Genomic DNA, 12,511 nt, shown 5'->3' with positions numbered 1-12,511 from the left:
TAGTTATTACCACACCCTACAAACATCCCAAGGCTTACAGGGATGAGATTTAGCGAGCCATTCATGAGTTGTTGGCACTTGGGCATATTAGGCCTAGCTCTAGCCCCTTTGCTTCATCAGTTGTTCTGGTGAAGAAGAAGGATGGGACACTGCATATGTGCATAGACTACTGGGCACTCAACAAGAAGACCCTGAAGAATGCCACCCCATTCCATGCATAGATGAGCTGAGAGGAGCCAAGCTCTTCTCCAAGATAGACTTGCGTTCGGGGTACCACCAGATAAGAGTGAGAGAGCAGGACATCCCCAAGATGGCGTTTAGGTGCCACTATGGGCACTTCGAGTTCCTGGTTATGCCTTTCGGGCTAACCAACGCACATGCCACCTTTCAGTCCTGCATGAACCATGTGTTCCGTGGATAGTTACGAAGATTTGTGTTGGTGTTTTTCAACGACATTCTGATTTATAGTCGGACCTGGGAGGAGCACTTGCAACACTTGGAGGTGGTGTTGCGCATTTTAGAGGAGCAACAGTTCTATGCCATGTTGTCCAAGTGTGAGTTCGTATGATAGAGATGCTTTATCTAGGGCATATTATTGGGGAGGATGGTGTGAGAGTGCATGAGGAGATGATTAGGGCCATTCGGGACTGGCCAGTGCCCTGGAATGTGACGGAGTTGAGGGGTTTTGTGCATATATGCACTTACTACAGGAAGTTCGTGAAGGGCTTCTCATAGTTGGCAGCTCCCCTCATGGATTTGAGCAAGAAGGGGGCATTTGAGTGGATCGATGGAGCACAGGAGGCTTTTGAGTGCCTCAAACAGGTGATGAGAAACTACTCGATGTTGGCACTCCCAAATCTCACACAGTCCTTTGTGCTTGAGTACGATGCATCAGGGGTGGGAGTAGGAGCGGTCTTGATGCAAGGGGGGCACTCGATAGCTTTGGAGAGTCAGAAGCTACTTCCCCATGAGCGGCTATACTCCATATACGATAAAGAGATGCTAGCCATCATGCATGCGCTGGCCAAGTTCAGATAGTACTTGGTGTGCAACAAGTTCTGGGTGAAAACAAATCATAATAGCCTCAGATTCTTTTTGGAGCAGAAGCAGCTGTAGGAGAGGCAACAAAAGTGGGTGAGCAAGCTTCAGATGTATGACTTTGACATTGAGTATGTCAAGGGTCGGCATAATGTGGTGGCGAATGCTCTGTCTAGAAGGCTAGCCACTATTTCGCTGATGAGTATGGCGTCGAACTGGAAGGCGTAGTTACTAGTTGAGTATTCCAAGGAACGATTTACATGTGAGGTCCTGGATGGTACAGTTATGGATGACCGGTACAAGGTGATGGACGAGGTGATCTACTACAGGGACCAGATCTATTTAGTGCCCAAATCCCATTTAAGGGAGAAGATTATGCAAGCTGCCCATGACTCACCATTAAGCCAGCATCAGGGGTTCACCAAAACTTACAAGACTATCAGGGAGCGTTTTGCTCGGAGGGGCCTTAAGGATGATGTTCTGAGGCACGTCTGAGAGTGTGATACGTGCCAAAGGAACAAGGGTGAACAAACTCACCCTGCTGGGTTGTTACAGCCTCTTCCTATCCCTGACAGGAAATGGGAGAGTATCTCGATGGATTTTATCATCGGGTTGCCTATAGTCCAAGGCAAGGACTGCATATACATGGTGGTAGACAGATTGACAAAATTTGCCCACTTCTTTGCTATTTCAGCCCAACCCTTGGCCTCACAGGTGGCTGAACTATTTTTCAGGGAGGTGTTTCGGCTTCATGGTCTTTCGAAGACCATTGTCAGTGATTGGGACAATAGGTGCATGGGGGGATTTTGGCAAGGGTTGTTCCGGCTGGTGGGTATGGAGCTCACCTTGAGCACTAGCTAACACCCTCAAACGGATGGGAAAACGGAGATTGTAAACAAGTGGTTGGAAGGCTACCTACGCAACTATGTGACGGGCCAGTAGCGTGCATGGATACAGTAGTTTCATTTGGGCGAGTACTGCTACAACACCATGTACCACATGTCCATAGGTATGTCCCCATTCAGAGCTTTGTACGGTTATGATGCATTATCTTTCACTGATGTGATGTTTGGAGACAGCAAGGCCCCAAGGGCCAAGGATTGGATTCAAGAGAGCCAAGATATTTTACGGGCTCTCAAAGACAACCTATAGACTGCACATGACCAACAAAAGCTCTACGCTAATAGAGGATGAGTAGAGAGGCAGTTTGAGGTTGGGGATATGGTTTTCCTGAGACTTCAACCATACAAACAGTCCACGCTCAAGCAAAAGAGGGTCGAGAAGCTCAAGCCCCACTTTTATGGGCCATATAGAGTCACCAAGAGGGTTGGGGAGGTAGCGTATGAGTTGGAGCTACCCCCAGGAAGTCGAGTTCACAACATTTTCCATGTATCTTGCCTGAAAAAGGCACTGGGGTAGTAGGTGACAACAACTACAAAGTTACCGCCCATGGATGATGAGGGACATCTGGTCTTGGAGCCAGAGGCCATTTTGGACACCCATGAGAGACTCTTACGGAACAGAGTCATCAGGGAGTTTTTGATCAGATTGAGGAATCTGCTTGATGAGGATGCCACTTGGGAGGGAGAGAAGATACTCCAGCATCCATCATTGCAATTTCTTGAGGACAAGCAATATTTTGGCGGGGAGGACTCTGATATTCCCACTTAGCAATATTGCTAAGGGGAAATATCAATTTTGCCAATTTTGTCATATTTTGCACTTTCACTTAGGAAACGTGGTTTGTGGGATCACACTTGAGTTTTGGAGCTAAGGCAAGGGCCCAACTTAGGAGAAAATGGAAAATCAAATGGTTAGTGGATGGTGGGGACCACTCCAAGGAAGAAATATGTTCCCCTCTTGGAAATACACAGTTCTTGGAGGGAAAGGATGAAGGGTTCGATGGTTGGGCCCACCTGGGCAAATTGGAGGCACAATGAAAAAATAGGAGGCACTCATTTTGGGCATCTTTGATCATTTGAACACTCACCTTGACTAGCACGCTTGAGCTAGAAGTCAAGTCTGCATGCGCTGTTGAGCACAAGAGATTTTTAGGCGAGAATCTCACCCTTGCTTCAGTGGACCTCAAGTGCCAACCCTAGGAGGGAGTATTCATCATCTTCAGATCGATCCAGGAGCCTTGCAGTGTGTTTTTGGAGTAGGTTCAACAGACATTGCGTGGGCCTATGTAGTTCTACTTCGTGCCATATGTGGGTCACAAGGAGGAGTAATTTGGGGTTGAGCTTTGTGGGGGAATTCCGGGAGGGAGTTTGCTGAATATATCATACATTTTGGGGGAATTAAGCAACATCATTTACAGGTGGGTCGAAATACCTAGCAGCTGGAGGAGCTATGGGAAATTGGGCCAAAATTCCGAGGTCAACATTTGGCCAATTCCTTCGTGGGTTTTTGTGGGTTATTGGCGAGAGCCCGAGGGTAATTTCCCAGAATTTTTTGAGCACCGAATGAGGTCCTAGAAGCCATTGTTTGCAGCTAGCAGTGTAGTTTTCAGAGGGACATCGCAGAGCTTTGTTGGGGACGACTCAATGTTGCACGAAGCGGGAGCGAAGCGGAAGCGCGGAAGCGGAAGCGGGAGCGCGGAAGCATCATTTTCCAAAAATCTAGGAAGCGAAGCGTCCGCGGAAGCGTCTGCTATATATATATATATATTTTTATATTTTTTTGCATTTATACTCAAAACAAACATCCCAAATACCAAATTAATTGTAGAAGACATGAAAACATGCATATTTTTGCATAAATCAAGATAGATATGGCATCCATGATTCCATTGTAGTTACTAGTATGTACAACAATCATCTATATTCTAGCTATTACAAACATACATCAAATTTTTAAGCATATTATAAAACATAAAACATTTAAGCTTATTATAAAACATAAAACATAGAGCATATTATGATTTATCTAGCAAGTGAGCAACTGTCAACATTTGTCATGTCCAAAATTCAAATAATAATGTTTACAAAATATGTCACTTGGTCACCGCCAAGCCAAAAAGGTTCAAAATTCAAATTCACAAGTCTACAAGTCTAATGAGTAATCTATGACAAAAAGTAGTAGATTGTGAATATATCTACTAATCTCTCCTCCTTCCACCACGAATAGAACGTGATGGCGGGCCTCCACGTGGTGGCAATGAAGAAGATGGTCCCTGTGTAAGTCGTGGCACTGAAACTGATGAAGAAGAACCCCCTGCTGTTGGTGTTGAACCATGGAACCTAGGAACCAAGGGACCAGATGGGGGTGGGGGTGGTGGCATATCAACACGGTCATCATCATCCTAGAATCGCTCAAAAAATTCATGCAAAAAAAAAAAAACACTAGTTAACAAAAAAATTAAAAACATGAATTAGAGAAATGCTTTATAAGGGAAAATTGGAAAATTCATACCACAATGGACATACCTGGATAAGAGCATCCTCTAATTGCTCTAGTCGCAACACTCCATCCTCCAAATTGGGCTCCTCTGGATTCTTGTCCCAAATCAACAAGTCTTTATTAGACTTTGCATCTTCACAGTAATGGGACAACAATCGCAAGTTGTAATGAACATAAACCAAGCTCTCTGCCCGGTCTAAATTCAACCTGTTCCTTTTAACACTGTGGATGAAAGAATAAGAGCTCCAACACCTCTCTGCAGAAGAAGTGTTTACCACCTGTGATAGCACCCGCAATGCCAAACTCTGTAGAAGTGGAGTACCCCCTCCATGCATGTTCCACCACTCAAGAGCAGAAAAAGTCTCTCGATCTTGAATTGCATGCATGCTCCCAAATGGACCAGTGTTGAGCGTATAGTTGCTCACCTGTCTCCGTACCAATGCAGCCTCCTCCTCATCAGGGATTAATTTACTCAATGCAGCCATATATTTTTCGTGAACCTCTCTATCTTGGTGTGGTTTTTTCCTGCTTCCCCCCCCAGGTGCTGGTGTTGAAAGCCATGATGGATGATAGTATTTAGGTGTCAAAACATATGCTAATGCATGCAATGGAATATTTAGCATTTCCCATCGGTTTTGCACCTCTACACGAATATAATTGTACAAGGTGGTATCTCTAGGCTCAACAATGTCTTTAATCTGCCCCAACATGCTATCCATTTGCTCATACACCTCCCCAATTACTGGTCGATCTGAATCTGCAAACTTGATCATGTAATAAATTGGTTTGGTGAATTGCAAAACATATTTAACCTGTGACCAAAAGTAACTGTCAAGAACAGTGTCCTTGACTGCATTAGCACCATCTGTGTCAGTGTTAATTTCATCCCATGTTTCAGCACACACCAGATTAGTTAAAGCTTGTCTCACCCTCACTAGCCGCCTAAAGGTGAGGTAATAACTAGCAAATCTTGTCTTTGCAATTTTAAGCAATTGCAACTTGGAGTAAGTGCCATAGAAGTAGTTTACCCTTGTATGCCCTGTGATGAATTTAATGAGCTGCTTCCCTTTCCTGTAAACCTCAGCAATCCACCCACAATCTTTGTGTTTCACAATATCATGCATCAAAAGGTTCAATGTGTGAACCAGGCACCCAGACCAAAAGATGTGTGGATGAGTACGCTCAATAATTTTTCCTGCTGCCTTACAATTTGCTGCATTATCTGTGATCACTTGAACCACATTATTCGGACCAACATCTTTGATTGATTTCAATAGGAGATCTGCAATGTTTTGTGCAGTTGCACTGATGGAGGAGGAGTCATGACATGCAATAAATACTGCACCACTAGAAGAAACACCAAGAACATTTATCAAATGTTGGTTTCTAATATTTGTCCACCCATCTGATACAATGGATACCCCAGAATCCACCCACTCATGTGTAAAACGTGTCAAAGCTCTTTGAACCTTAGCTTTTTCTCTTTCTAATAACACTGTTCTAGCTTTCTCATAGTTGGGGGCCTTGTATCCTTTTGGGGCTTCATTGATGGCCTTTACCATGTCATGCCAATAGGGAGAGCGAAGCACATTGAATGGTACACCGCAAGCACAAAGAAAACGGACTATCTTTCCATCCACATCATCCCTCCCAGCAACATTAAGGAAATCCCCTATTGTTCTTCTACCTCCAGAGGTTGCAGAAGTACCATGAGGAGATGGGCAACTACCAAATTTAGAGGTTGCACTTGAATCAGAATGAGTTTTTTGTTTCTTGTTTTTTTGTTGTGCAGCCATCTCTATTTGGATGTATTTTCTTCTTTCTTCAGTTGAAATGTTTGGGCAAATTTGTACCCCCACAGAACCCTTTTTTTCATCACTGTCCAGCACCCCACAAAGATGCCTCCTCAGACGGGTATATGAACCACAATATGGTTTTCCTCCATGACAACCATGAGGGCACACAAATTTGTAAGATCCACCACCCTTTCCCCCATCAAGTTTGGTCACATAGTTCCACAAGGGTGTTGATGTACCTTTCCCATCTTGTGCTTCAGTGTCCCCTTCAAGTTCATCCCCTTCCTCTTCAAACCCTTCCTCCTCATCATACATTGGGTCACTACTATTAGGACCAAGTTCATCCCCTTCCTCTTCCCTTCTATTCCTCACCCTTGCCATCATTAAAACCAAGAGTGGAATGATACATAGAAGCCAAAAGAACACCATCTTGGAATATGGATATAGGTGGTGGACAACCTGTAAATAAAGGAGCAAGTAGAAACAATGGGAAAGAGTAGGAGAGGGAGGAGAAAAATACAATTTTTTTTTCAAAAAAACAAGGGAGTTTGGGGTTTGAACTTACCTCTTTAGCTCTTGTAGATGAAGTCCTCCAAGCTCTTGCTCCAAGCTCCTCCTTCTCCTAGCTCCTCCTTCTTCACTCCTCCAAGCTCTCCTCTCTTCTCCTCTCCTTTCCTCTCTTCTCTTCTCCTCTCCTCTCTTCTCTTCTCCAACTCTCATAAACTCAAAGTGAGAAAATGAGGAATGAATGGGAGCTTTATGCTTTTCATTCCTCACCTAAACTCACCCTAAACTCACCCTAACCCACCCCCTCATTGCTAAGTTAAGTTAACTTTTAAAAAAAATTAAAAAAAATGAAGTGTCATTCCTTAGCCCGCGCGGATTTTTCGGAAGCGCTCGTGAAGCGTGCGCTTCCGGGCCCGAAGCGTGGCGCTTCCGGAGGCCCGAAGCGCCCTCCGAAGCGCGCTTCGGGGCCAACGCTTCTCAAAAACCAGGAAGTGCATAAAAAATGCGGAATCGCGCTTCGGAAAAAATGGAATTGCGCTTCCTTGGGCGCTTCCGGAACGCTTCCGTACGGGACGCGATTCCGGCCTAGGATCCGGAGGGGGGGGGGGCGCTTCCTGCAACACTGGGACGACTACACTTGTATCCGAGCGGCTGATTTCATCACTTGGTCACTGTTAGCTTCCTTGGGCATGCCTAGGTGTATGCACTCTGATCTTATCTTGTACCCAACATTTTTATTAATAAAATGGCTCAGCTCAGCGCAGATTATGGCATTTTTTGGGTGTTTAATGTGGTGTGAATTTGTGTGTGTATTTTTGCTATGCTTGCGTTGTTTATCATTGTAAATTTCCTTTAGGAATATTACATTTAACTTGATGTACTTGTAGTTATCTTCTTCTTTACTTGATTATTATAGTGTTCTTTTATCATCAAACAACTACCAAGCTATGAAGATCGATGAGATAAGAGGACACCAAATATAGGCTGCTAGCTAGGGCCAAAACCTCTCCTCTTAAGAGGAAAACCCACAAGAATTCTTCTCATCTTATAGAATCTTCAAATGATGAATTCCAAGACCTAATACCCTTGGCAAAGACCCCTCTAAGACCAAGTCAAACTTCTCCTTGATGAACTTACTTCACAACTGCTGCAACTTCTCCTTTGACCTCAGTTTTGGACCTGCAACTTATGACTGCAATTTTCACCTTCACTGCGGAAACCCTAGCTCGCTCATGTGGTTGGAATATGGTAGAATAGATCTCTTTTCTCCTTCGCTTAGGGTCTTCTTTTCTCCTTAGTAACTTGGCCTTCAAACTTGCTACTTATGATCCCGAATTTCGACTTCTTAAGATGACTGCAATCTTCTTCTAGCTGCAATAGAATTTTCCCTAGTTCCTTTGCATGTGTGGGGGATTGTAGCCTAAAACAATCCTTTCAAATTCGGTTTTGTCTTCTTCTTATTCTCTTCTTCTTCACTATTTATTCTTGTCCTTCTTGTGCTTCAACGAGCTTTATGGATGACACCTTTAATGAGGTCTTGTTCTTCCTTATATATAAGCTTCCTTGAGATGTTTGAACAAACCAAATGAGGCTGACTTGTCACTGCTTAGGCTGACTTGTCTTCTAGAAGGCCAACTTGGTGTTGGAGGAGGACATTTGACTCTTTGACAAAGACCTAAAAGCACTCAATGGGTGCTTGAACTATAAATAAAATGATCTTGAGCATGAAACCCATGCTACAAAATAATAATAATAAATTTCCTTTTGTCTTTACATCAAATACATAAAATCAAGATTAAATAAGACATTATGAAGACCAAACCTAGTTACATTTTTCAACATATTGCTGCTTTTTGGAAATTCTTTTAGCCCCGGAATCACCCTCTTGCAAGTTATCCTACTTCCCTCTTCCTATGAAACCCACTCGCTCTACCTCTGGAAAATAGATCCAGCGTCTAGCAACTGAAATGTGGTATCCTCTGGAAACTTGCATTGGGAAATCTGGCTACTTGCACTAGTTGTTGTGACCTCCTCTGCTGATGAATTCAACCTCCCTTTCTTGTCACTTTGACATTGGAAAATCAATGGGAATCTCTCCTTTGGACTCCTGCTCCCAAATCTCTGTTGAAACCCTTTCCTCTAATGTTTCCCTAGCTTCAACTGCGCCCTTGCTGAATACCTGCAACTAGGTAGTTAAATTGTTCAACTCACAACTGCTGCCTTCTCCAAACCCTTCGAACTGCTCTTATAATCTCTCATTGGGGTCTCAACGGCCATGATCACATCTCAACTAATGGCTAAGTTCATCTTGACTCCATCAATTAACTTTTCTGGAAGTCTCTAAAGCAAAATCGAACTTCCTCAATTAATTCACTTTAATTAACTAGTTTTCCTAAGTTAGACTTAGGAAATATTTTAATTATTGGCTAATTAATTTAATTGAGGTGTCTCCAAGTCTTTTCTCATGAAACCTTTTCTGGGTTTTGGAGGTCTCGTGTTTCTTAGCCTCTTAGACATCATAGAGACTAGAACACTTGTTCGTTGCTACTCCAAAAACTAACATCGAGAATAAATTTCCGTTGCACAAACTAGTTTGCTCCTATTGAACAATCCATGAGGCCACTCCATGCATATGAAGTGAAAGAGCCTTATCTATAATTTTATAGGAGACACTCAGAAGAGTAATAACCTCCAGCCTTCAATAGAATTATGTGAAACATTCTTTCGAATTAACTTAGTAACCCTTAGTTGAGAGGCTATCAAGCTACCTAAAGAAGGCCATGCACAATAGATCTCCTTCCACTATATCTTAGATTTGCCTAAAAAAATCACAAATAAATCCATCAATACTAGGATACTTACCATTCTTCATAGAGGATACAACTACAAAGAGTCCTTTGAAAGCTTAGTATGGTGCACGTGGGGAAATAGTTGAGAAACTATTTATTGCATTAATTCCAAGCTTGAAGTAGAAAAGGGAGGATGGAAGTAATGATCAAGTTAATAAGGAAGGGGAGTACAAAAGTTCTAAGATTAAGAGTAATAGGGGGTGAAGGATAGTGGGATAAAAATACCATTTCCCAACTCAATATTGTCTTATTGTTGAAGAATTATACAAGAAACTTGGAAGATAGAACAAGAGGAGGGGCTATCGGAGATAGAAGCATCAAATAAACTTTTTTTCAACATTCAATTTTTTATAAAGAGCATGAGCCCTTGGAAGGACCATGGTAAAGAAGTCATGGAGAGAGCTAGAAACATAATACAAATTGTGGAAAGAAATTGTGAAAAAATTGCTCAAAATCTCATTCTAAGTGGAAATGTGGAAGCAAATCGGATATGCAAACCCACTACAAAGGAAAATATACATGCAAGTGCAAACAATTGCTTAGGGAAAGAAAGGAATTTTTGAAATTTGGAAGCAAAGTTGGAGGAGACCTAGAAGCAACATGAATTTGTGCATAAGAGATATGAGGACCTACATGCTCAATATGAATCCATAAGAAAGCAATGCAAGCAATTGAGGAAACATGATAACACCACATGCACGAAGGCTATTCTCGATCCAAGGAAACTCCAATAGTGGCATATTAAGGGTATAGAAAGGCAAAGAAGTATAGTGGAGAGTTGAATTGTACACCAAAGACTACTTGACAAAACAACCAAGAAATATACGTAGATTGAGCTCTATAGAGAATTACCTTAGCACCAAACATTGTCACCTTAAGAGATGGTATTAGAATTTAGCACCAGTGCTTATTGATGGTTGAGAGGAGACCCAAAAAGGCTTTCATAAGAAACTTGAGAAATCTCGGAAAGTTGACCAACGGTACTCACTTTTAAGGGAGGAGCTAGATGGTAGCCCTAAAATGGTCATCACTATGAGTCATGTAGTTATGTTCAAAGACCAATAGTGTTGATTTAATGTGGGCATTAATTAGTCACGTAATAATTATAAGGCATGAGATAATTAGCTCATATGTTAATAGTGTACATATGTTTGTTATGTGCCCATGGAACTTGTGTCATGCACCTTTTTCAACTGATGTGTTCTTGACAGAGTCAAAGAGTGTGTCAACTCCTATACAAAGTAGTGTGGCAAATATATCTGATTTCTGCCAATTTTTCCTATTTTTCCATGTTTTCTAGTTCAAGTTTACGCTTGCTGATATTTTCCCATATTTCTGATAAGGTTTTTTTTAAACCCTTCGTGATATATTTATGAAACAATATTTGCAACATTGGTATAAAGTTCTCCTTAAAATTGAATTGTATTATCTTCACCGACACATATCCAGATAAGCATTGTAGTGAGTGCATTTCCAAACATGACTTTGTGTTCACATGTATGAGTGAGTTATGAGTACCACATGCATAGACAAATTCTAATAAACTGTCTTATCTTTCTAAGCCACAAAACCTGGGTGGAGAAATTATGTTCAACATACTTGCATGGCAAAAGACCCTTTACTCAACCCTAGGGTTGCATTACATCCTACAGGGAATTGATGGTGAATCTGACGAAAGGAGAGAGGCATGCTGCCTTCCAGTTGTCTTGGGATTTTACAAATTTTTGGGCAGAATCTGCCTATTCCAGTAACAATTGACCTAGTTTGTGTTTCTAATAGTTTCTAGATTACCCTTTTTTTTGACATTTTTGGTTATCCATTGAAGTTTAACTGTAATTTATACTTTTCATGGTTTCTATATTTTGAATTTTATTTATTATAAACTGAAATCCTTTAGGGTTGACGTGTTTCCTACACACACACACACACACATATATAATTTCTTTTTGGGGATTCTAAACCTGTCTTCTTGGGAAAATTCCTTCCAAGAAATGTCAAAAGTTCTTTTCAACATTTGGAAGGAAATATTAAAGGAAAAAATAAGGCAATTAAAATTTCGGAAAACTTACCCTCTTTGAATTTATTCCCATCTATGGTAAATATGCATCCAATCGATAATGTGTTTTAGACATTTGACAAACAACTTACCTTTTTTTCTTAGGAATCTGGAATCTTCAGGTCTTATACATGGGAATCATATTCATTATGTTAAAAATAACCATGGACTTTTGTCATTTTCCGGTGACATAAGTTGTTTCCTCCATTGATAATATTCTATTTGGAGATTATGATACTCGTTTGATCCTTGACAGGTAACCTTTTATGAGGTCTGTTTCATTTTAGATGGTCTTTTTTCATGAGCTTTATTATTTGATCCAGAAGTTTTTTGGTTTTTAGGAAATAATTTGAATCATGAATTATGAAATTCAGATTCACTTAAGACCGCACTTGCATTGTTGATTTGAGATAGTTGCACAGAGAATGGAACATATCGCTCAGCTTTATGATCGTGTTTTTAAATGCAGAGTTACAACACAGAGGCATATAAGGAATTGAAAGAGTTTGTAAATAGAACTTCCTTGAATGATGGCGATAAATTTTGTGCAAGTCTTATGCGTGAATCGCCTAGACATAAAGGCCTAGGTACGTTTTGACTATTTATCTTCATGCGTAGCTGCATTGGTTTCTCACTTTCTTTGACATATATTGCTTTAGGTGAGTCACAGACCTACAAGACAATGGATTTGAATGGACGATATGGGAAAAATTCATGATTTGCAACATGACTTAATATTCATTCCTTAGCTTTACTTTCTAAAAAGAACTTAGAATCAGGTGGTGTCCTAAAGGAAACGTAAATTTTTTGGTACAGATTATATCAGATATCTAGGAGTAACAGCTGTTGATAGGAGATATTAT

At 41.2% G+C, this 12,511-nt stretch overlaps 1 protein-coding gene across 2 annotated transcripts in view; it reads left to right on the top strand.

Moving 5' to 3' along the window:
• The window catches only part of RBCX1 (Chaperonin-like RbcX protein), a 467,203-nt gene that overhangs the window by 225,547 nt on the left and 229,145 nt on the right, over positions 1 to 12,511 (top strand). For both annotated transcript variants that reach the window (XM_089404192.1, XM_089404193.1), the window contains one exon: positions 12,118 to 12,235. In XM_089404192.1, the coding sequence (XP_089260318.1) occupies positions 12,118 to 12,235 (118 nt within the window). The remainder of the gene's footprint in view (positions 1 to 12,117; positions 12,236 to 12,511) is intronic.

This window comes from Pinus tabuliformis, chromosome 2_2, assembly GCF_031772625.1.
Source record: "Pinus tabuliformis cultivar Carrire ecotype Pingquan chromosome 2_2, CPIR1, whole genome shotgun sequence".
NCBI classification, from domain to species: domain Eukaryota; kingdom Viridiplantae; phylum Streptophyta; class Pinopsida; order Pinales; family Pinaceae; genus Pinus; species Pinus tabuliformis.
Note: the sequence above shows the minus strand (reverse complement) of the source record. Positions and strands in the feature narration are given on the sequence as shown.